Below are 25,134 nucleotides of genomic sequence, written 5' to 3'. Positions count from 1 at the left end.
GATGAAGCCCAATGTTTGTTTGTTGTTGTGAATTTACAGATTTTTATATTACATAGGCGGAAGTAATTCTTAAAACAGAAAACATGATAGAACGAAAACTGGATTGAAACGGATTAAAAACCCAAATTTGTCAAATCTCAAGCCCTGAAATACCTCAATTAGGTGCGTATATGAAGAAGTGTTTATTCATTTACCTCATCAGAATATGAGTTAAACTTTACAGGATATTCCAGCGAACCTATAAACTAAAATCCGGTGTGTGTCCTGGTGGAGGAGTGGAGCTCTCCCACACACATCAATCCATTCTCCAATCCAAATCTGTATCTGTGTAGTACATTGCTGGATTGCTGCATCCGAATGTTACATATACACAATGGTGAAGAGAGATATGAGGCGCTGTGCTGTGTGGTCAGTTGTGACTGACTGTTGAAGAGTTCCCCTCCACCGCGACCTCTGCTGCTGCATCTCATGTCATCACAGTAAATTTTGTTGTCTCGGTTGTAAGGATGACCAATGTGCTGACTGAGTCCTCGGTATGACTTGTCATCTGTCATTTTTTGTCTTGTTTGTTAAATTTCGACAGGGGTACCTAACAACAGATAAGACTACTGAATCATTCTCATTCTCCTCTAAGTTTTGTATATCATATGCTTTTAGGATGTTGGAAGGTATAGCTGCCTGGGTTTTGAATACATACATCGGCGAGTATTTGGAAAACCTGAATACTGATCAACTTTCTATCGGGATCTTACAAGGTAGGCCTTGTTATAGAGACTCTTATTAGCATGTATACTATAGTAAGTGTGTTGAACAATTAGTATAATTGTTATGAATCATTTTTCAGGTGCACTCGAATTAGAAAACTTACCTTTGAAGAAAAGTGCGTTGAACCATTTAGGCTTACCATTGCAAGTCAAATCAGGTTTGTATACTTCAAAATCAGATAAAAACAAGTCTAATCTTCCAACCGCTAACTTTACCATACAGCATAGGTTTAAAAGATGAACTCCCCTCAGTCAGCTTTGGGAGAACCATCAACTCAAATATCTGCCGTCTTATGGCACTTAAAGTGAATCGCTTCATGGCAATGTTGTTTCAAGTCAAATGATGTTATTGTGTCATTCAAGCAAGTAATTTATTTGATTTCTATCGTAGTATATGATAGTGAATCATTTATTGGAAGATGGTGTGAATCTCTTATTATTGTCGTTGTATATATTATAATGTATATTGATATGTGCAATTCACGGTAATAGTCATAGTAAATTAAGTATGGATCTATATCGAATGTTGATTTGTTCTCAATGCGATCTAAGTTCGAAGGTAGGATTTAGAAAAATAACTCATTTTCAGGATATGTCGGCCGTATTACTTTGAAAGTACCGGTGAGGAAGATTAAGAGCGAACCGTGGGTGATCTCTTTAGATAATGTCTATCTTGTTGCCGGACCTGTCACTCCTGATAGGGTAAGCATTTATTAACTTTGCTTAGATTTTGTCTCCTTTTGATGCTGTTTAACTGTCAGATGTTTAATATTCTAGTACGATGAAGCAAAAGAGAAGGAAAGAGAAGAACAGTCAAAGAAAGCTCAACTTGATGCTTTAGAGAGTAAATGGCAGGTAAGGACCTCCAGGACCTCCTATATCCTGTTTTAAATGAATAATTTTTTTTTTTCAACACTCATCCCGCTAAGCGCCACGCAGGGCATTATAAGCGGGTTCGATGTTTCTTTTTTTTTCAACGAGGGAGAGACCAGAGAAGAACCTTCGATCAAGAAACTCTGTCGCCACCAGGGTTTGAATCCACAGGGCTTCTAGTGGTCCTATTTTCCTATTTTTTCCTATTTTTCAGTGCTTGTCCTATTTTGTCCTATTTTTATATGAAAAAGTCCTATTTGTCCTATTTTCTCTCATTTTCCAGCTCGTCGACCACTTTTTATCGACAAAAATGTTCTTTATATCTTTTCATATGATGTGCAACACCATTTTGAGTGTTTGGTAGAACCTGCAGCATTCATGTTCGGTAAGTCCTGGCTATATAACTTCTTTTCTAATCTTCATATCCTAACATGCCCATTGATTTTGTTCAAAATGTCACATGTTGCAGTGCAACTGGGCTTTGGCTATATGAGGGTAACAATCATGTATAACCAGAGGCGGTCGAGAAGTCAATCTCTTTTCATCCAAACATTTCTTGATTATAATGCTAATTCTTTTGGGTCCGCCTCAGGTATACATTGCCAAGTATCACCACAGGGATGCTCTAGTGTGATCTAGCTGTGTGCAGTGACATTATGTTTGTAAGTTTATACAGTGTAACCTCGATATAACAATCTCCATGGGACTGAAATCTAGTTTGTTATATCAGGTGATAATTGTAATAAATCCACCAATCGGGACAATATTTATAGTTAACCGATAAATCGTTATATCAGGGTTCTTTATAACGAGGTTCCACTGTAGATAAGATTTTAAATAGTAATACTGTGATACCTTTTGTATTTACCGGGTACCTCACTACGATGTATTATGAGTTGCTGCTGTCAATCAGTTAATTGTGAAATATTTCTTTCCAAAAAAAGAAATGAAAAAATGTAATGAATTAATTTTGTTTTCTAGTTTCAGATTACTGAAGTTCATTGGAGACATCTGTGAATATGATGCTGCAGGTTGTATCCTCTCTTCATATATTAAAGTCCTATTTTCTGATGGATATCCTATATATTCTATGAAATTTTCCTATTTCTGGACACTCTTCCTATTTTTTTTATGGACCAGATCACTGGAACCCCTGAATCCATAAACCCTGGATTGACGAGACCAGTGATCGGCGGCTTAAACCATTCGGCCACTGTGCCTCTCAAATCAATAATCATATATGATATAGTATTATATACGATTGTTATATTGTTCTAGATGCAACATAAAGGTGTGCAGCAAGGGACCTCGTGGTTTAGTTATGCAACTTCACTCGGAACGAACATAATTGAAAATCTACAGGTAAGATAGCGATAGTTATGAAACCTGATGAAATAAATTTCTTTATCTTGAATATATTCCATCCTTTTCAGTTAAACATAAATAATGTACATCTGCGCTATGAAGATGATATTACGATACCTGGTAATAGTTTTGCTTGCGGTATTGTTATTAAGGGTCTTTCCGCCCAAAGTACGGATCACAATTGGGTAAGTCAGTGTACATAGACTTGTTGTGAATGTTTGGTATTTACAATGATTTTTAGTTGGTGCTAAATTTTACTGTATGATAAAATTGCAGGTTCCAAGCTTTGTCCACCACAATCAATCAGAAACAATGCATAAACTTGTCGATCTCAAAGATTTCTCGGTTTACTGGGATCCAGATGCCCAGTTAGTTGGTGACCTACCTCGTGCTGAAATGACAGTAAGTATGTCGAATGGAGTCCAGCTATATTGGTTGTTTTATTTAGTTTACTGAGGATTAGTTAACTGAAGAGAGATGTAAATGTATATTTCTATTCCAGGATATGTTACGAAGAGGTGTCTGTCTTTCTGAATCAACCCAGCAATTCAAGGTTACTGGAAACTAACTTTTCGCTGATCTTCGATAGTGTGATGATTACTGTAAATAATTTATTTCACGATATATTTAACATTTCTTCTTCAGGAGCATGAATATATTTTAGAGCCAGTTTCCGCTCAAGCTAAAATGAAGAGATTTACTACTCCTCTGCCACTGCGCAACCCAAATAACCCACGAATCTTGTTGGATATTCAGCTAGAAAGTATACCAGTAACACTAACCAATCAACAGCACAAAGGAGTTATTCTCTGGTTAAAGGAATTTGACAGATTTGAGAAATTGCTGAAGTACAGGAAATGGAAACCAACAGCTAAAGTCAAGAAAAAGTAGGGTATTCATAATCTTAGTAAATCGTTCATTCTTTCATTAATGCATGACAGTTATACTTTCGTTTATCCAATATTCAGGGCTCTGTTGTATTGGTGGTTTGCAATTAAGTGCGTTTTGGTTGAAATTCAAGAAAAGAATCGACATCGAACTAAAGAATACATGCATCAGAGAGCACGTGATAATGTGTCTTATGTAAAATCTTATACCGAATACTTAGTTTCTGGAACAGATGAAGAATCGTCTAAGGTTCAGTATTTTAGACAGTTTATTGTTAACAATTTCCTGATATTTTTATCTAGTATCGCTTATAATTCATTTTTCCTTTAAAGACTTTGAGAAATCAGATGGAAAACCAGCTTTCTTTCGATGAAATTCGTATCCTAAGGGAGGTTGCGATGGAACAAGCTGCCAAACAGATATCTTCAAAACAAACGGTTTGTATTAGATTCATCTGTCAGAAATACCAACATCTTTCCTCTTTATGACATGGTGAAATGTTTGATTATAGCCTGTTCAAGTGGTCGAACAGTCATCAACTGATCAGCAACAACAACGTGGTATATGGCAAAGATGGTGGGGCTGGTACGGGTACAGCTCACCCCAAGATATTCAATTATCCCAAGAAGATCTCGCCTTTGAACCGACTGATGAATCGAATAGTGAAACGTTAATACCGCCTGCTGAAACTGCTTCTGAATTAGGTAAAATATGAATCTCATATTTACATTCAGTCAAAATTCTCACATTCAAATGATCAAAGGCTGGTGATATTTTTGATGCATCGGATGCAAAGGATGTAAAGGATTCATGTGAGTCATCATTTACTTTCCAGATCAGGAAGTTATGGACATGCTTACTGAATCCGAAGAGAACAACACTCTATTGAGAAGAGATGCAGTTTTCTTAAACGTGAACTTTTGCCTGAAGTCGGGGACATTTAAACTCTTCAGTTCTCAGGATGGTGAAAAGACCAGTATCATTGGAGTTGAATGCTCTACTGTTGAAATGAACTTTGAATCTCGGCCGCGATATAACGCTTACAAATTTGGCATTAATGTCGGCAGTATACGAGTAACAGACATGTTCACTAAAGGCAGCCTTTTTCCAGTAATCTTAGCTCCCCAGAAAAAGGTACATAAGAAAGCAAATTACATTTTGATAAATACAAAATCTATAATCAATTGTTGAAAGTAATACCGGTATCATAATGTTGTTATTTTCAGGATCGTGGTATTTCATTAGCTCAAGGCAATCTGAATCTAGTTGCTGTACAAGAAACAACTAATGCTAATGAGGAAACACTTTTTAGTCTAACATATGAGAAGAAACCAAAGGACAGTATTGCAGATCACAGGTAAAGAATGTTCTTATCATTGGTTAGAGACATTAACGATGTCAAAATATTCATTTGATCTTGATTGATTGATTCTACAGGTTGTCAATAATAACAAAACCATTGGAAATGTTTTACAACCCGGCTGCAATGGAACGCATCAGGGCTTTCTTTTCACGGAAGCATGTTTTGCCATCTCGTCATTCTGAGTTGAAACTGGCGTCTGCTGCTAAAAGCCGATATGAACAACTAAAAAACCAAACCAAAGCCGGAATTCAACACACTTGGGAACAAATGTTGGAAGGAGAAGAAAAGGTCAGTAATAACCTAAATGCTATGTGTTAACAATTAAAAACAGAATTCTAATGCAACCATCCTGATTTCTGTATACAGCTTCAGAGAAGGAGATGGGCTATAAATCTGGATATATCTGCTCCTAAAATACACGTTCCTGAGAATTTTACTGATCCGAATACAACAATTGTGATCTTCAACTTCGGACATCTGACATTCAGGAATATTGGGCCGGCAGGATACAATTTTGATCTGAAACGTGATGACTCTGAAGGTAATTATCATTGGTTATTATTTAGAATACCCCATATGGCAGATTTATTCAACTCATTTTCTATTGTTACAGACAATTTTGCGACACCATCTTCAACACCAGAGGAAACTACAGTCGAAGAGAGTCCTTCACTAACAGAACTGTTTTCGGGCAACTTTCCTGAAATAGCCATCAAAAATAAGATCTATGACAAGTAAGTTGCACATGTTATACAATATCTACGATTATGGCAACATGGATGACGCATAACCCTTCTTCATGTTTTGATTTTTAGATACTCACTTAATTTAAGTGATTTGCAAGTTATGGTCGGTCGTGCGAAAGATAATTGGAGACAGAGTCACTTTAAAGGTGCTGGTCGTTTACATTTGGTTGACCGATTCAATATTTCTGTCCAGTTCGAAAGGTAAGAAAGTTCAATGATAATTTCCGATGATTTATAGTAAACCAGTTTTTATAGTAGATATGCTATGGTTTCTTTTAGGCGTCTTGTCTATACTACTGATCCACAATTTCCTGCAACAAGTTTGTCTGGATCATTGCCAGAACTAGTAATTCATGTTAATGAACAGAAGGTACTACTGTTTTTCTATGGATGTCGTACAAACGATGTTTAGAATTTAAAAATTAATGTTGTATTGTCTATTTCAGATTCAAGCATTGAGGATGTGTATGGGCTTGTTAATGGATCCAGCACGAACTACACAAAATTCAGCACCAAACCAGAATGTACATGATTACACTCGACCCCATGCATCCAGTCGAGCAGGGTAAGTAATGTTAAAATGGCTCTAGATCAGTTATCTTGTTTGAAGCGACATACTTGTTCTAATATACCGAGGTGTTTATTCATTCAGATTATCAGAAACAGATTCTGCAGGAAGAGTTATAAATGAAGAGTCACGTCTTCTTCTCACAAACTTTTCCATCAATCAACTGAAATTAGAAATTCAAAGTCGAGGTGAGAATTGGTGTTTTACGATAAATACACAATGATTTTGGTTGAAAACTGTCGAACTTAATTCATGTAATAATCTATTGTTACAGGACGACCAGTTGCAGAACTCCAGGTTTCTGGAGCAAAAGCTAATTTCACAAAACGTCCTTATGACTCAGCCATGTCACTCACTGTGCATAGTCTACTAGTTGTTGATGCTATTCAGACTTATGGTTCAGATTTTGAATTATTGGTTGCTTCACATCGCCTCATCAGGTAAAATACCAATTATTTTCCTTGTCTGTGGTGTAAGCTTTATATCCATGCATAGAGCAACAGCTAATCTGATACAATTTGGTTTTCAGTTTGGACAGCCGTAGTGGTAGCATCTATGGTTCTGATCCTAGTTCACCAGTATCTCCTCAATCACCTGTATCTCCTCAGTCTCCCAGTGAAAGTATGATGAATCCGAAATCACTGAACCAAAGTCAGAACAGTCTAAAATCAGCTCTGAGTAGTGCATTCCAATCCCTAGCCGGAATCAAAAGTAAACAATCAACCCCAGTACCTCACTCAGTAAACTTCTCGGTATCTCCTCCCAGGTAATCAAAAATTCATTACTTTTGAGAAGTGTAAAACTTTTCTAAATCTCTATTTGTCAATGTATTGTTAATTTCAGTGCCACTTCCCCGCGATCACCAGATTTTACAGAATATACATTCCAACCTATCCATGTAGAAAGTGGCCAGGAAGCCTTGATAACTATTGAATTTGATGTAACAAGTCCTCACTGCCCTGCAAATCCATCTGATGAAACCATACAAGTTATGAATATTCAGTTTAACAGCCTCGATCTTATTGGTAAGCACATCATGTCTGCACCTTTTGCACTTATTGGTACATAGCTACAATGCAAGTATTTAAAAAACTTTTGTGTTGTTTTTAGCTAATCAGCAAACATTGGTTGAACTTATTAGTTTTGCTAATCGTGTTATGCCTGGTGATAGCGATAAGGATAAAAACCAGCAGGAATCCAAAGCCGCTGATGTTACTTTAGACGCAGAGATAGCAGTACGTATTCATTTAATAAATTCGCTACAGATGTTTATCATTATTGTGTACTTTATTTGTAATTCATTGATAATGACTATTATTTTCAGTCTAGTTCCACGAGAACTGAAGTGACTGCTGAATTTCATCGTTTGAATATTCTACTGATGCGCGCACTAACCGTGAATGGACAATCAACTGGGAAAAAAGTAGCAACTGCTACTTTGACTGGTGCTAAAATTCAGGCCACATTAGGTAAGTCGTAACAAATGATTTTGGTACGTATTTCATGGATGCGTGTAGGTTTTCTACTTCATTATTTAATTTCGTTTAGGAAATATTGTCGAGGTTCAAGGATCACTAGGGGGCCTGCAACTGATGGATCTGACACCAGAAGGTAGAAAACATCAGAAGATATTCACGGTAGGATCCGATCCTATAAGCAGTTCGGAGACCACTTCATCAATGACTCAATCATTTCATCCTGATATGTATAAGACTGCGCATGAATCGATGTTACTTGGAATGGATGAAATTGATTCCGACCATAAAGCGTTCAAATTTCATTTGTGGCAAGTCAAAGCAGGGACTGCTGGAATCAAGCACAGTGAAGTGCCATTATCTCCTACTGTACAAGACTGTCCTCTGTTTGAAGATGATATTGTAATGGAAGATACAGTATTCATACTATTGCGTATGGCTTCTCTTACTTATACCCACTCACCAAGACTGCTTCATGAAATGTCGGAATGTGCAACAGAATTCAAGGATTATATGGCGAGCGTTGCTGAGTCTTTGAAGTATGCTGCAACTGATGTAGCTATGGGATTAATGAATAAAAAGTCGGAATTATTAGGGGCGTCTTTCTATGGCAGTACGTTAAGTTTAGATGGTGGAAACAGAACTCATGGTCTTTCATTCAGTATTGCTGAAGACATTGATAATATTGATGTGGAAGATCATTCTCAAGTGAATGTGAAAATCGATGCTTTATTCCAAACTCCCATTGTTGTGATGCCAAAGACTCCAAGTAGTTCAGAAGTTTTAGTTGCTCATTTAGGTCAAATAACCCTCTGCAATGCTCCTCTACAAGAAACGCAATCAATGTATTTCACATCACTAGCTAATGATGATAAAGAAAGGCTTTATCTCGAAATCCGTGACATGAGTTTGTACTCGATGGATATCGACGAAGTAAAATCTCGTTTAAACATTTCTCAAACTCAGTTATACTCAAGAACAGATATAGGATATCAGATCTTACATGACACTTTGATAGAAATGACAATAGAAAAACTTCCACCTCTGTTACCTTTCGTGAATCAAACTAACGCTTTTGATATCACGTTCGAAGATGGTTTTGATCAACAGATGCCTGAAGATTGTACAGACTTAGAGCGGTTATTACCAACATTTTCATTCAATGGGCGAATTGTAAATCGTTTGCATTTAAGTCTATCGAAGTCGATATATGAACAGATTCTAAAAACTGTTGATAACTTGACATATAGTGAGGATCTCAATGAAACCTTTACAAAACAGGATTCTTCCAATTCGGAGTCACTTCAGGGCGAAGATGAGCTGACTGAAAATCAGAGGAATTCTCCGAGTTTGTCAGCTGAAAATCAAACAGTAGCTTCATCAAAACAACCAGATTCAATCATAAGAGCTAACTTTGACCTACCTGTATTCAATATAGAAATGGAAGGAGACTTTGGCGAAGGAAATCAAGGCTTAGTAAACATTTGTTTGCAAGAATTCAACATTATAATGAAGAAAGTGAATGCTTATAGCTCAGAATTCATAGTTTCATTGAAAGCGTTGGATATTGAAGATCTATTCCAGGATCCAAAATCCAAACATCGACATCTAATGGTATCTGCGGCCGATAGTAAATCCTCTTTCGACGGAGCTAAGTTGAAACCATATTTATCAACATCGTGTCCAGATAGTACAATACCAGCGACTGACACCCAGTTACCTTCATCATTACCTGCCAGTTTGTACAATGTTCATGAACATACAGGCAATACTAGAGATCCTAATGTGTATGCCGTTGAAAGCCAAGGTTTGCGAATGCCTCCATCATCTAAAGGAAGGACCCTTAAAACAGATAACAAAAGGTACTTTTCAGCAATGCAGGTTGATTTTATGTTCGAAATGACATATCTTGTTTATACATGAGTTTTACTGTGATATTACAGTTCTCCAATATATCCAAGTACACCACCACCAAGTCGACGCGATTCAGTAGAAAACTTAGATCACAAAGATAATCTGGTTCATATAAAAGTTGTCTTAATTGACAACAAAAAGCCTGAATATGTCCACAAATACAACAAGGTAAGCAATGATTGGTTATACATGTATATTGAATATATGTCATGTATAGCATACCGGTACATTTAATGCAATGCTTTTGGTCTTATTTTTCAGACAAATCGTTTCATTGACATAAACTTCAACTGTTTAGATACATGCCTTAACCTGCAAACATGGGTTGTTCTTCTCGACTTCCTCGGATTAGGAGCAAAGATACATGATCAGGATCTATTGGATGAAGAAGTTAAGACAGCAATGGCTGAAGGTGCAGATGAAACGACTACAAAGAAACCGATTCGTAAGGAATATGTTTGATTTGCTCTTTGATGTAACTGCTAATTTCATGTACCGCAATGGATTTCTTAGTTTTGTTTTTTTTTCAGCGATGGAACCTGAAAATGAAATCATTAACAGCGAAATAAACCTCAACGTGCAAAGCCTCAGTCTTCTGCTGAATAAACAGGAATATGAACTGGCTAAGGCTAATATATCGGCATGGTCTTCACATCTTACACTGCGAGATAACAACTTTCATATGATTGGCAAATTAGGCAGTATCTCATTATTAGACAATAGTCCACATGGTGAACTCTATAGAGAACGGTTTATGACAGTTGGAGATCAGGCTCTTGATTTTGATGTGTTTAAGTAAGTGATATAGGTTTCATGCGTATAGTAATGGACCATTCTTCAGTGATAGTATAATTATCATATGTTTCAGGTACGGTACACCTGATCCAGTAAATAGACGCCCATGTGATGTCAGTGTCAAAGTACGAATGGCATCAGTTCGATACTTACATACTCAACGCTTCTGGTCAGAAACTCTGGCTTTCATTCAACATTTCAACCAGTTGCAAGATGTTTTAGGGAGGATGAGAGCTGCATCCGCAGGAAAAAAGGTTTGATTTTGTTAACACACATGATAGAATGATTCAGAATGATTTCTGAATTTCACATTATGAAAATTGATTACAGATTGCTGAAACAGCTCAACGAGGATCCAGAATATCATTAGATATCGAAGCCGGCTCTCCTGTCATATTGATCCCTCATAGTTCAATCTCGACCGATGTACTCGTGATGGATCTCGGAACTTTGACGATACGTAATGGTTTTCTCGTCAGCGGTCAACCGGGTACGATAGCAATGGCGATGAAGGATCCATTCGTCGATGACTACGATGAGATGAGCGATGATTGGATCAAAGAAACTACGCATACAATGTCCCAACAAGACTCTCATGATATGCTGATGAGTTTTGATAGTATGCAAGCGAGTACTGACATGGCTTCTTTGATCGGTAACGAGGATTATATTATCATTGATGATACGCTCGAGGTACCGTCACCAAAAACTGAAGAATCCAGTATCGCGGCGTCATCGGTTGATCTGTTTGAAGGTAATTCGATGACGCAAAGCGTATACGGTAGTTTGGAACACGATGAAAGAACAGATGCCTTCACACCAGCTGGATTAGTAGATAGTACACCTCCGAGTCGAGGTCATACTTCTCAACCTCCGTCCAAAGAATCTAGTCAAACTGAATCATTTGAAAAACCAAAGCTTACGGCTGATGAGCGTAGGGCCAAGTTTGCCGGTCACGGGGCTACACGCTCACAAAGCATAAGCGCTTATAACTGTTTATTGGATGTGATGTATGTGAATTTGGTTGATATCGATCTTTACTCGGCAGAACGTATTCCTCGGAAAAATAGCGATCACTACATTGAGAATGCAATGGTGTTTCCTTCACATTTTATCCTTCAAAAAGTAAGTTCGAGTCATCGCTTTCGTGCGAGCAGGTTTGGATACAGACGAATCCCTGAGAAACATCATTTCATGTATTGTTACGATTTCAGAGAAATAAACCTCTAAAGGAGAAATGTGTACTGAAATTGCAAGTTGAACGAAACTTAGAAGGTGACATCAGTCATACATCGCCTGATTTGGCAGTATTGGGAATGTTGTCTGCAGTTCACTTCTGCATAGATCTCAACCAGTATAAACTAGTGAGAGGAATTCTTGATCATAACTTTGGTGAACCTTTAGAAGAATTTCAAACTCCAGTTATGACTAGCTTACAGGATCCTCAGATAAATGTAAGCAAATGATAATTCATGTCTTCACATACCGGTATGAACCTGAATTATGTGTGTTTTGCTTATCTTTCTGCATTTGTATTTCAGACAATTCTGAGTGGTCAAGTGTGGAAGTGTGTATCTATGAATATCGATCTATTAAATGTCAGTGTAGAACTTCAAGGCACTAACCAGGATAATGGGGGTTCGGAATGTCCACTAGCTCGTCTTGATTTTATCAAATCGAGACTGACCTATGAAAGTTTCTCGGATTTCTCGAAAGATGTTGATTTAGTATCAAGAGAAATACTCGCTCATGACACAAGATATAGAGGTAAACCTGGCCCCCGATATGTTGGTCAAAATGTCCGTATTTTCCTTAAGAAGCCGAGCGCAGTTTAACTGATTCTTTCTTGTTATAGATTCGCCTGTAAATACTCGACCAAATGTGTTCAGCAAAATATTACAGCCAAGTAAAGTGAAAACGAACAACAATACATTACAACTAGAGTTACATTACCGCAGTACTAATGACTGTACTCGATTCACTATATTACTGAATAATATGAGACTTATGGGCATCTTTGATTGGTTGATGCAAGTACAAGATTTTCTACTCACTAATCCTGACAATCCATTTGAAAAGAGTAAGTAATGTCAGTTGGCTTTAGTATGTCTATAGTCCTATCATACTGAAGCGATATACTAATGGTTAATGTTGAATTTTGTTAGTTGAAGTTCTGGATCCATTGATGGGAAAATCTACAGTGTATCAGAATTTAAAAGCACAAACTGTTGGTGTCCAAGCTGCTGAACGTATTGTTACAAAGAGGGCTCCTATTCATGAAAAGGTAATTCATCTTCTTGATCTTCATCCTGACTAGAAATATCATCGCTGCGATTGTAAGTTTAAAGATCGATGATTTGTTTGATCAATTTTTAGCCGAGTGATATCCCATTTGAGATGAAAGTAAACATCACTGAAACCGATATAGTTTTGGTTGAAAATATGGCGGCTCTTGATACGAATGCTGTTATACTCAAAGTAAGTAGTTGATATCAGTTTAATGAATCTATTTTTCAGAAAAATATTTCTCAAATGCGAATTTCATATGTTATAGATGACTGCTGTTCTTGCGTATAAACCTAAATTCGTGGAGCGTCCATTATCGGCGAGTTTACAGAGTTTAGAAGTATTTTCGTGCTGTTTAGCATCGGAAACAGAGACAGCTTTGTCGATTATTGATCCAATGACTGTGACTATTGAGCTGCATGGTTCATCAGGATTTAGCAAATCATCAACTGGTCCATCTGGATTATTAGACGCTACAGTTGACGAAGATCGTCCTCCTCTTCTAGAGGTACGTGCTCATTATACTAAGTATTTTACAGCAGTTCAAACATGTATTATAACCAGTCTTTCTTTTCTTTCTACTATTTACAGATCGGTTTTAGTGAATTAAGTATACGCGTTTCCTACAATGATATCCAGCTGTTTATGGCAATTATGAATTCTCTGCCAAATCAAGCGATACAAGCAAAAAATAAAGTATCTGATCCTGAATTCGGTAAGTGCTTGTTCTTTTTTAATGCATGAAATTCTTCAATCCTTTAACACGAATTTCACATATTACCGACGTGTATGTTTTAGATGATGCTGTTGTGAAATTGATGAACCTTGGTTTCAAACGAAGTGACTGCGAAAAAGCGATGAAAATGAATAGGAATAGAATGGATGATGCAGCGTTCTGGCTTACACAGAATGCATCTAATGTCGCGCAAGATCAACGAGACAAAAAGTCTCTCGAGCTATCAGGCATTGAGGTAAAGTCTGTTTCCAAGAGTAACTTTACGGATTCCCCTAAATAATACATGTTTTCCATTAGGATGAAATTACATTAAAACTTGTATGTATGTTTTCTGTAGATGAAAGCAGGAGTGATCAGTATTTGTCTGATTGATGATTGTCAGGATGCCGATGTTCCGCTTATTGAACTGTCAATTTCAGGTAAAACTACTGTTCTGGATATAGAATGTTTTACAGTCATTTTAATGAAAGAAAACCTATGGGTTTTAAGTCACGTTGTCTATTGCAGATGGTCAGTATTTGCAGAAGTTGACCGGAAAGTTTGAAGGCAGTGCGATGGCTCGGTTATCAGCAAACTATTATAATAGAATTCTGTCCGGATGGGAACCGTGTCTAGAACCCTGGCAGTATGTGTTCATGAGTCTTATTTCCAAGTAATGTGTGCTTAGAACACTTATATATGATGATCAATATTTCAGATGTGATGTTCAATGGAGAAGATGTGTTGAACAAGACAAACCAAAATATGCAGTTCATATACAAGGTATTTATTGTATTGAATTGTTCGTATATTGTGAAATTTGTTAAAACTGTTCTAACTGAATATTTGCTTATCTCTTCATATTTTTAGCCAATGATGCGCTATGTCTGAATATAACATCGGTCTTTGTTGATCAGTATTATAAAACCAAAACTATCTGGACTGAGGATTATTACAACAAATACAGGTGCGTTTTCCAAAAACATATACTCTTAAACAAAACTCATTTATACTGGAATAAAATGATAATAATAATGTTGTATTTTAGTGGTAAAAAAGACAAGGGTTTGAATCTTCTGGGAAATCACAGTAGGAGAGTTCCTTTTACTCCATTCTTGTTAAGGAACAGAACTGGTGTAAGACTGTATTACTCAACTGTTACATCAATGCCATCAAGGTAATTTCATATAAGCGTGATATCTGTTGATCATGTAAAAATGTTTCTGTCGTTAGTTTTTATTATAAAATACTCTATTATTCACAGGGCTGTGCCTAGAATTGGAACAAATGATAGTCATTACCGGACTAGTCAATGGAAACAAGTTGACCCCGGGGAAGATATGCCATTCATGTTTGAAGGCAGGGATAAAATCAGGCATAAGGTATTGTTTTTTTTCTTTTCAATGTGCATCTCATACTACTTGTGCTGAGTTATTTAAATGTCTGGCTGTGGATATAATTTGTGGAAGCACTTCATTATCCATTGCACATTTTTCTGATGATCCAACAGAGCTGACATGTTTTGAGTTGGGAATTATGCATGCAATTGATGTGCAAAATAAGATATATTGTGATTGATGAAAAGTAGATGTAGATAGGTCAGATTAAAAGATGGAATAAACATCTTGGTGTTGGGAATGATGAGTATTGATATAATACTTGGTATAAAAGGGAAGAAGTTACAGTGAAGTGATAAGTATGACTGAACAAATAAATGTACATTTCTTCAATTTATTTCAGATGTTTAACTTTCTATATATGCAACATAGAGTCTTAGTGAGTGAAGGAAGCTTTAATATTTTTGATTGAGCCGATACTAATTTGTTCAAACTCTGTCGCCTGTATCAATTTATTCATAGCATAGAATTTATTTGGGAGAAGATTTTGTCCTTTTTTATGTGATCATGATACCTTGTACTGGTGAATGAAGGAGGTCTTGACTTGTTCATTCTGCGGGTTGTTCACCCATTCGTGCATTAATTTCCTATCCATTCATTGATACTGTTTGTTTACCTCATCGTAACGAATTTCGAATGTTTCTGATGATAATATATAGACCAAGTATATTTTGTTTTGTCTCCCCGATTTTGGGATTGTGTGCTGGTTTTAATCTTTAAATCATTCATCTTATGATTTGATTGCATTTTGGATAACAGGTGAAAGAGCTCTGCATTTAAAACAGTTAAATATTTTACTAAAATTGCTACAGTATTATTTAGTCTTTGTTTTGCTTGAAAAGTTCTTGCTTGATGCTGCATTTGATAATGAATTGAAATTTAACCTGTTTTCAAATGGCTTTACGAGTAATGAAACTAAACACTCTTGTCTACAGTTTTGGAAACTGTTAACTTTAATGTATGTCCACGTTCAAGTGTAGTCAAACATGTAACAGCACAATCTACTATTTTGCTCCACTTGTAACATATTATATTGGTTTTTATTTATGTTTACAACTCTTATAACATCTATTGTCTGTTAATCTTTTATGATGGTTTTTCACTGGTTAAATGGTTTTATTTTCAAATTTAAAGTTATTTTCTATATTCACCAGTTCCTTATTCATTTCGTTAACTCAGGAAAGATTATATAATTTTTATCGGCCGATTCCATTCATGATGCATTTCTATGTTATATTTTGTCTTGTTATTTGTACATTCAGGTAATGGTCTCTCTGTTCGATTAATTTCAGAATTCACATCAGTTGAAAGTTCACCAAGTTGTCATAAAACTTGATGGCTGGTACAAGACAACCCCTCCAGTATCAGTGGACAAAATTGGAATTTATTTCAGGAATTCTCGCCCAGAACACAACAAATCCTCCAGTATAGTAAGTATATTTGTTCAGCTAGATATCTTCTTCAAATTTCAGTTCCGTATAATTTATAATTTCTTGATTTTCATTCCAGTTTTGTCCGGAATCTACTCAGATGCGCATTGTTTTCGACGTCAGTTTGGAAGGTAGTGCCAAGAAAGTCATAACAGTTCGGTCAGCACTGCTCATCAAAAACAAAATAACTGAGACAATTCAGTTGAAGTTTGAGCGTAAGGAACCAAAAGCAGGAGGTACCAGTATATTTCGTTCATTTGAACTCATAGCTCATTGAATAAACATGTCCACGCGCTGAAAACAAATCTATTTTGATCTTTTTCAGAACGACCGTTGTGTCTGTCACTGTCGCCCGGCGAGACTCTACCTGTGCCTATAACGCATGTTCATCATCAAATCTGGGCTCGTCCGCTCGGGGATTGGTCAGTTGATTTTTGTAATAAACCAGTACACTGGCAGCATGTCACTCGACCAGGAGATGCTCGCGATTCATTACGATCTTGTTCAACATTAGCAGAGGATGATCCAGTATTCAGGTTAATAAAAGAACAAAATCTTTTTGAAATAACCAACATGTAATGTTTGGTAGCTGTTTACATTTCTAGTATTGGATTCTATGTATTAAATGTTTATATGCAGGTTCTGTGTAGCAGTGAAGAGAGAGAACTACCCCGCTGATCTCCTTACTAAAGGACAAAGTCCAGAAAACTTTTCACCCGGTCATACGCTGACTATCACTCCACCAGTCATCATTGAAAATCTGCTCCCTGTTGAACTGGCATTTTATTTCAAAGGAACTGATGTTCATGGTGCAATCAAACCTGGCAAATCTGCCTCACTTTACTCAGTAAGTATGAATTAGCATAGCGAGGTTATACAATTTTCATTAGAGTTAGTAATCTTCATGAAGTTGCAATTTTCTCTCGACAGCTCGATTTGACACAAGCTCTTGAGCTCGGTTTAAACATGGAGAATTTCCCTCAATGTCGTGAGTTAGTTATCCCACCGGGAACATCTGATTATATGGTCAAAGTCAGAGTGATCGATTCAAAAGGACGATTGTTAAATGTAACTGTGTCAATAAAAATTGGAGAAGGAGGGACTCTAAAGGTATGTTCTAAGTCTTAATATCAAGCTTTTTGGTCTATGATTCCTTTGTTATTGAAATTGAATTATTTTTGTTTTCAGCTGTCTATTAGCGTTCCATACTGGTTAATCAATAAGTCTGGACTTCCTCTCATATTCCGCCAAGAGAATGCTAAGAAAGATGCAGCCGGACAATTTGAAGAACATGAACTTGCCCGAAGTGTGGCTCCGCTGTTATTCAGTTTCACTGATAAAGAGGCACCATACCTGTAAGTTGATCCACCCCTGCCTACATTGTACTGCACTACTATCATGTGGATGATTTTATTTTCATATTTTTCAGTTGTACAATGAGGATTGGTAGATCTGTACATCAAACTAGAACTGTTGCTAAATGGTAAGTACCATTGTGAATTTTTAACTAAGATCATTAAGGTTATCAATGCCAAAACCTTTGTACTTACGTATGGATAATATTTTCTATTCCAGGTGTCAGAAGTTTACTCTTGAGAGGGGAGTTGGTATGCGTCAGTTACATGTTGTGCATAGGGAGAATAGCAGACCAGATTGGTAGGTGGCTTTATCATATAATGATCTGTTGCTCTTCTTTCATATTCTTTCCTTCATGCAGTCCTTTGTTTGGCACTTTAACTATTAAATCATATCATTAGTGTAAAAACGCATATATTTAAATATTCAAGTAAATTTCATCTTGCAGTGCTGCCAGATATAAGTAAGTTTGGTGTTATGTTGTCAGTCTATGTTTACATACTGATACAATACTCACCTATTGAGAGTTTGCTATTATTCCTTTTACGTGATATCAAGACATTTTCAAATTCCCGATGAAAGGTTTTGTGTGTTTGTCGTGTTGGGTATTTTCCTTCAGATTATTTTCTTTTGATTTTGGACGCCGGAATCATCAAATTTTGTAGATAATAAACTATGGTTGAAATTCAATTGATTGATTTAGTTTTAGGCATTCAACTTCCTTCACTTTGCACATATTTTTGTTTCTATTCCTTGCTTCTATCAGTTTGATTTCATTTCTATTTCCTAAACATTATTGGAATTTATCAGAATTACGAGTGTTATAATGCAGGTTGAATCAGAAGCAATTCGTTGATGATATGCATTGTGTTTGTATTATTTCTAGGGTGTATAATATCGGTATAGAAGTCCAGCCTGGACATGGTCGATACAAGAATACAAATATAGTGACATTTTCTCCACGATTCCAGCTAGACAATCGAACTAAATTCAAATTAGCCTTTGCACAACGCCATCTGGCACGAAGTAATGTAAGTTGGAATCAGATAATTTTCTTTGGATTCCCAGTTATCCGAAGCTGATAACAGATTTTTTTTCAATGTTAGGAGGAGAGTAACCCATTAGGTCACTTGACTGCAGTGCCTAACTGTAATCTCCCTTTCCATTGGCCGAGACTGGACCTAGATCAACTGCTTTGTGTTACGCAAATAGACGATCCTCACTGTCAATGGTCTGGTGGCTTCCGCATTGATCGGGTTGACTCCTTCCATATCAATATGAGGTAACGCATAATAACTTTTATTTATTGGGCCATCCATGTTCCAAATTTGTATCACCATATAAGTCGTATTTTTTAGGGGCGAAAACAATGTTAGTAATTTCCTGCGTGTAGAAGTGGTGTATCAAGGTTCTACATTCTATGTTGTGTTCACCAATGTTGATCAGATGCCTCCTCCTTTCCGCATTGATAACTTTTCGGAGGTTTGTTACTTTAAACTTGCCATACACATGCCATCAGTCTATGAGTTAGTGATTGTATTATCGTTCTTTAATATTTACTCTCTATTCAGGTTCCTATAAAGTATTACCAAACGAATGTGATGGAAGATCGTTTACGTACAATTATCAAACCTCATTCATCGGGTAACTTTTGATCTTGTTAACTTATAATTCTACTGGAAAAATGAACGAATAAATGAAGTCTGTTGTATTTATTTCAGAGGCTTATGCCTGGGACGAACCTACATTAGCACCTCATATAACACTCAGTGTACAGGGTGGTACAATAGCTACTTACAGTATGAAATCTCTCGGAGATGGAGATCAATTGTGTTATGAGAATTTCATTTACATAGCTTTCACAGGCACATTCCAAAGGTCAGCATTTTATATCGATTGGAGATATATATGTACCTATATATATCTTTGATAAGTGAATCAAATGAGTTATGTTGGTTATCCATTATTTTTGTAGTAAAGTTGATGAAACCCATCACAGTTGGGCAGGACTACATAGCGCAGTAGCTGCTCAAGAATTAGTTTTAGATGTTGTTGCTCAGAACCTCATTGTACTTAAACGCAAGGTAAATTCCAGGATTAATTCATTTTAGCTTTGGATGAATAGATATTTGCAAAAACAGGGTATAATATGTTTTATATTCTTCATAAGGAGCCAGGACGTAGGTCACAACTATGGAGAATGACCAGTACTGGACGATTACAGCATGAAGGCTCTGCCGTTCCACGTTATCCTCATAAAAAGGCATCGGTTCCAGACACCACTCAATCACTAGTTCTCGATATTGCTGATATAGCTCCTAGACCTGGGGCTCCTGTTAGATTGATGTTACGTAAACTGGATGATAGAAGGAAATCTACCCAAACCTGGCTGTTCACTGATGTATGTGAAAATTTTTTCGATTGAAACTTTGTCTGTTGAATACTCATGAAATTTTACCCGTTTGTCTGATTATTGTTACATTCAGGATGGCCGATTGAAATGTTCATCTGGAGGGAAGTTATATGTTCAAGCAAGGGGTGGTCCGGCTTCACTCTCTAATGGTAAATAGCATGGTTTGAATGCTGCAATGGAAATATAAATTTTGTATAGTTGTCTTCTATTGGAGTCATGAGTACCGGTAGTGAATTGTCTTTTTGTTTGACTTCAGGTTGTGAGGTGATCCTTGGCCCTTGTAATGCGCCTATAAGTCAGAATGAAGATGTTCCAGTGCATATGGCTATTTCTCGCCAGAAGTTACGTCCCGGGTCTGGTCTATTATCAGTGCGAGTTGTTCCTGATGGTCCAACACGAGTACTACAAATAACAGACATTGCTTTCAAGGTGATTATTATACATGAAATATCTCATGCTACGTAAAGTCATTATAGTCGAATATATTTTCTTCATACATGTCTGAATATTAATTTTAGGCTTATGCTCAATCATCCTCACCAGTTACTGATTGGGTTGTCATAAATAGACAGCAACCATGTTCTAAACCACCAAATACATCTTTAACTGAAGTTACTGAGAAGACAGTCATTACAGAGCTAGGTGTAGATTTACAGGTATGTTTCATGTATTATTAGTAGGCTAGTACTTGTAGATGGTGTACAATGATGAGGAAGCTCATTCTATTTTCAATTATTGTCTTTCAGTTTTCATTCCAACTACAAGGTTTCGGTGTATCATTAGTAAATCATGTACCAGAGGAGCTGATCTATTTACAAATGGAAGAAATCCAACTGGAATACATGAGACGAGATGGTGAACAAACAATGGAGGTTCTCATCAGAGATATTCAGGTATGGATTCCAGAGAGCATCTATGTATTCATAAACATCAAGATAAACGTGTAGAATTATGATGATTAAAGACAATCTAATCAATGTTACATGATACAGGTTGTTGTATAATGCTGATTTTCTATTCCAGATTGACAATCAGTTGCTCGGTTGTATTTGCCCACTAGTGTTGTATGTGACACCGGCTCACAGAAAACAGGATTCAGACCGAGCCGCACCAGCTCTGCATCTTACATTTAACAAAGTTCCGGATCAAGGCTGGCATGCAGAAATATACAGGGTACTTGTTGAGGATTCTGAAATCAGTATATTTGAGAATATTTGCACTGAAGAATACTCATTTTCTTGCGTTCATTCTTTTTAAGTATTTGGTGGCCAATTTGTCCAAGATGACGATTCTTGTAGAAGAAAGGCTGTTATGGAAACTGTTTCAGTTCTTTGGCTATGATCAGACATCTGATATTGACAAATTCGAGGAAGGGGAATATGATAATCACAGGTACCGGTATTTTACATGAAACCTTCAGAACGCTGGTTTTTATTTCAACTACATTCTAATATCTTACTATGATCGTGTTTTTTTTTTTACAGGATTGTATCTGCTGCCACTTCAGTACAAGCAGTTCGTTACTATTTTGGAATCTTGAAGATTGTTACCAGTCAAGTGATTATGAGCATGTTAACTACGAGTAAACTTCCCCCGGATCTTCTCGCTATAAAGAATGCCTTTAATCTACCATTGATCAAATTTGAAGAGGCTAAAGTTGAACTAGGTATGTATAATCTGTATCAAATTTAATTTGTTCTGTGCATATGTACAATAAGATTTATAATTAATCGTTGTGATGATGATTTCAGATCCATTTGTGAGGGAGCATCCATTTGAAAATGGACAATTCTTGCTTGATTCAATACAACTGCATTACACTGAGGTGATTAATGATATTGTATTTTGCAATTTTCTATGCAAAACTAGGCATAATTTCACTCTGCATTAAACATTAAATGGTGTTGTAATTTCTAGGAATTGAAAAGCCAGGCTGCTAAGATTCTCGGATCTGTAGATTTCCTTGGAAATCCTCTTGGGTTATTCAACGACGTTACAGAAGGCATATCGGGCCTAGTAAAAGATGGAAATGTAGGAGGTCTTTTCAAGAATGTTACGCATGGCATTACCAACTCAGCAGCCAAGGTAATACAGTTGGACCATGCTATTGATTAATACATTGAATTGCTGTTTTGGAGTAATTTTACAGTAGATTTTATGTATTGCTATTTCAGTTCACTGGATCATTGTCAGATGGTTTGAATACCGTGTCAATGGATGAAGAACATCAGAGTCGTCGTGAGACGATACGTCAGCAAGCCTCTACAAGTAGTGACCATTTTGTAGCCGGTGTCAAAGGTCTCGGTTATGGATTGGTTGGAGGTATGACGAGTATCATTACACAGACCTATCATGGTGCATCAAAAGATGGTATCGAGGTAAGAATATCTCACACATGAAAGTTTTCAAGCCATCCTGAATCCGAAAATCTATAGCATTCTTGTATACATTTAGAATAGCTTAATATTGTATGTGAATATTTACTGATTTTAGGGATTTTTCACTGGTTTTGGTAAAGGAGTTGTTGGTACTGTAGCTAAACCAGTCGCAGGTGTACTAGACTTCGCATCGGGTGCAGCTAGTGCTCTGAGGGATACGAGTCGCAGTAATTCACGTAATCCACGGCGTAAACGTGAACCTCGTTGCTGTCATCGACCCGGTGGTTTATTACCAATTTACTCTAAACACGACTCTGAGGCTCAGAAAACATTATTCATGCTCAATCACAATAACTACTCTGAAATGTAAGGTTATATGCGATACGTCTTTAATTATGAAAAACGTTTAAACTTACAGCATTGTTGTTTTCTTAAAAGTTTATACCCATTATATACAATTTAAAAATCTAAAATCGAAATTTATGTATCAAGGATTAAAATCAGCTATTCTACTATTGTTGTTTTCTATTAGGTTCATAGCGATGGAACAACTACGTACAGGTCACGAGAATCCGTTACAAGCCTTGATTACAAGTTTACAGGTCTATTTCCTAAGGAAAGGTGTCACTGACTCGGAGGCCATACTGTTCTCAGTCGCCCATGCTGAACTTTATACGTGTCGATGGACTGAAATAGGTAGTTACCTAATGCATCCGGATTTCTACGTATTGCTGTTTCTTGTAGTTTGCACTCATCTTAAACTTCTCGATTTCAGATAATCGTTTCTATATTGAACTAACCGTTTTTGGGTCGAATCAAAAAGGAGTGAAAACCCCTCTCGACCAGGATAAGAAGAAACGTCCAATAGTTCGTTGTGACTCGGAAGCTGTTGCTCGAAGGGTTTGTACTTGAATTTGGAATTTGATATTGTATTGTTGAAACACTAAACAATGAAACGAAATTGCTTTTCTTTTTGCAGGTTGCTCAGCATATTAATTATGCAAAAACGTACTATGACGAAATGCAACAGACCTTGTTTAATGGGATGTGAATTGTTGTTTTACTGATAATATTCCTGTTTAAAGTTCTGACAAATTGATTATAACAAAACCATTAAAATGATGTACATAAGCAATGTTTTCAGGGCAGGTTTGTTAGATAGCATTATTTTCCCAGTATAGAATACCAATAGTTAGACGGATTAGAGCGTTGTATAATTGTATATTTGTATATATGCACAGGTAGTTTTTTAATGTGATAAAAATTCCTGTATTCAGATTTTATCCATGAATCTATACTGTAATACGATGGCATAATAATCACGTGATGGGTTCAATGACAGTTTGCAAAAAATTCTGATGTTATTTAGTCTATTCATATTAAGGTACTTCAATTACGGAATTTCAGTTAGAATTTGAAGGTTTTGTCTTTGATTCATGTATGAAACAATTTTATTCATTTTCCAAAATAGGAATTTTAGAAAATTTGATTATATTTCGTGTTACTTTTAAGATGGCAGGCATTATTTTCAGAATTTTTGTGTCTATTTTGGAGCAAACTGTATGATAGACTGTAGCCTAACGTGATTACTGATGCATAGCTGTTATGGCAGCATAAAGGATATTGTATGATATTGTCTGTGATAAATTGTACCAGTTTTCGTTTTATATGTTTTCATAACAGTGTAGATTTATAGCGAACAAAAAATAAATGCTGAAGATAGAATTATACATCGATGTAACTATAAATTATTGTCTTTTTAATTTATTGTAAGAATCATTTTGTACATGTATATTGGTTGATTATTTTGGTACTTAGGCAATTAAAAAGTAGGGAAATTTTTGTCTGAGTCGAATCTTAAAGAATAATATCATATATACATGTATAGAAAAGAAACAAGATGCATCTAGCGAAAATATATTCATGATTGAAAAACTTATTATATATGCACCTTCTTATCTTTGTCACATTAGTTCCGTACCTAAGGTTTAACTACCAAATTATCTCAAATGGAATCAATCACAATTTTTAGCATGGTATAAGTTGAAAATGTAGTTTGACACATTTTCGTTTCTCTCAAGAGAGGTCCATCCCTACATTTGTAGGTTTGGTTTATTGTTTGTGGTTTTTATTGTTGATAATTACAAGATACTGAATTATGATTAAATATTCATTCATAATCCGTGATCTGCTTGTTATGTTATTTATCGATGCTTGAAATTACCTACACGTAAGATTAAGTGAAAATAAAAATGGTTTACATAAGAAACTTTTAAATCTTCAGTTTTTCCAAAAGTATTCTTTTAACCAGTGGAGATCTGATATTAGAACCAGTATTTTGACAAAAAATGTATTTATTCTCCATTTATATCTTTATCAAAGCAATGCTTCACCACAACACTACAAGT

General features: G+C 36.2%; 2 protein-coding genes across 2 annotated transcripts; both read left to right on the top strand.

Annotated features, from left to right (window-relative positions):
* Nucleotides 1–69: 69 nt before the first annotated feature.
* Nucleotides 70–7,011, top strand: LOC141915396 (intermembrane lipid transfer protein VPS13D-like). Its single transcript, XM_074806908.1, has 23 exons — nucleotides 70–162; nucleotides 658–755; nucleotides 845–922; nucleotides 1,354–1,466; nucleotides 1,542–1,619; nucleotides 2,916–2,999; nucleotides 3,071–3,195; nucleotides 3,287–3,404; nucleotides 3,505–3,555; nucleotides 3,648–3,889; nucleotides 3,971–4,139; nucleotides 4,223–4,327; nucleotides 4,402–4,594; nucleotides 4,726–5,024; nucleotides 5,117–5,247; nucleotides 5,328–5,541; nucleotides 5,620–5,794; nucleotides 5,867–5,987; nucleotides 6,069–6,200; nucleotides 6,279–6,369; nucleotides 6,446–6,564; nucleotides 6,652–6,755; nucleotides 6,842–7,011. The coding sequence occupies exons 2-23, from the start codon at nucleotides 659–661 to the stop codon at nucleotides 7,009–7,011; spliced, it is 3,009 nt and encodes a 1,002-aa protein (XP_074663009.1). The 5' UTR covers nucleotides 70–162; nucleotide 658.
* Nucleotides 7,012–7,148: 137 nt separating this feature from the next.
* On the top strand, nucleotides 7,149–24,933 carry LOC141900019 (intermembrane lipid transfer protein VPS13D-like). The gene is made up of 53 exons (XM_074786717.1): nucleotides 7,149–7,333; nucleotides 7,411–7,592; nucleotides 7,678–7,802; nucleotides 7,892–8,036; nucleotides 8,116–9,904; nucleotides 9,986–10,124; nucleotides 10,218–10,401; nucleotides 10,487–10,751; nucleotides 10,825–11,005; nucleotides 11,082–11,876; nucleotides 11,966–12,205; nucleotides 12,293–12,518; nucleotides 12,607–12,831; nucleotides 12,917–13,035; nucleotides 13,128–13,229; nucleotides 13,306–13,545; nucleotides 13,629–13,752; nucleotides 13,836–14,008; nucleotides 14,111–14,192; nucleotides 14,281–14,398; nucleotides 14,471–14,535; nucleotides 14,623–14,719; nucleotides 14,801–14,929; nucleotides 15,017–15,134; nucleotides 16,442–16,579; nucleotides 16,659–16,815; nucleotides 16,905–17,115; nucleotides 17,219–17,426; nucleotides 17,510–17,689; nucleotides 17,768–17,934; nucleotides 18,009–18,062; nucleotides 18,155–18,235; nucleotides 18,822–18,966; nucleotides 19,042–19,217; nucleotides 19,294–19,417; nucleotides 19,507–19,579; nucleotides 19,657–19,813; nucleotides 19,911–20,019; nucleotides 20,106–20,336; nucleotides 20,422–20,497; nucleotides 20,605–20,777; nucleotides 20,867–21,004; nucleotides 21,095–21,241; nucleotides 21,372–21,521; nucleotides 21,607–21,740; nucleotides 21,833–22,014; nucleotides 22,100–22,173; nucleotides 22,266–22,433; nucleotides 22,523–22,726; nucleotides 22,842–23,092; nucleotides 23,259–23,422; nucleotides 23,502–23,626; nucleotides 23,706–24,933. Exons 1-53 carry the CDS (start codon nucleotides 7,191–7,193, stop codon nucleotides 23,775–23,777), a joined length of 10,275 nt encoding a protein of 3,424 aa, XP_074642818.1. The 5' UTR covers nucleotides 7,149–7,190; the 3' UTR covers nucleotides 23,778–24,933.
* Nucleotides 24,934–25,134: the final 201 nt, after the last annotated feature.

The sequence above is a fragment of the Tubulanus polymorphus genome, chromosome 1 (genome assembly GCF_964204645.1).
Source record: "Tubulanus polymorphus chromosome 1, tnTubPoly1.2, whole genome shotgun sequence".
Taxonomy (NCBI): domain Eukaryota; kingdom Metazoa; phylum Nemertea; class Palaeonemertea; order Tubulaniformes; family Tubulanidae; genus Tubulanus; species Tubulanus polymorphus.
The sequence above is the reverse complement of the archived record's forward strand: the minus strand, read 5'-3'. Positions and strand labels throughout refer to the sequence as shown.

Coding starts and splice junctions, on each gene's coding strand:
- LOC141915396 (XM_074806908.1), top strand. CDS start 659: ATGTTGGAAGGTATAGCTGCCTGGGTTTTGAATACATACATCGGCGAG. Junction 6,370..6,445: donor TTCATGTTAATGAACAGAAG/GTACTACTGTTT, acceptor TGTCTATTTCAG/ATTCAAGCATTGAGGATGTG. Junction 6,756..6,841: donor ATTAGAAATTCAAAGTCGAG/GTGAGAATTGGT, acceptor CTATTGTTACAG/GACGACCAGTTGCAGAACTC.
- LOC141900019 (XM_074786717.1), top strand. CDS start 7,191: ATGATGAATCCGAAATCACTGAACCAAAGTCAGAACAGTCTAAAATCA. Junction 14,720..14,800: donor GATTATTACAACAAATACAG/GTGCGTTTTCCA, acceptor GTTGTATTTTAG/TGGTAAAAAAGACAAGGGTT. Junction 15,135..16,441: donor GGGATAAAATCAGGCATAAG/GTATTGTTTTTT, acceptor GATTAATTTCAG/AATTCACATCAGTTGAAAGT.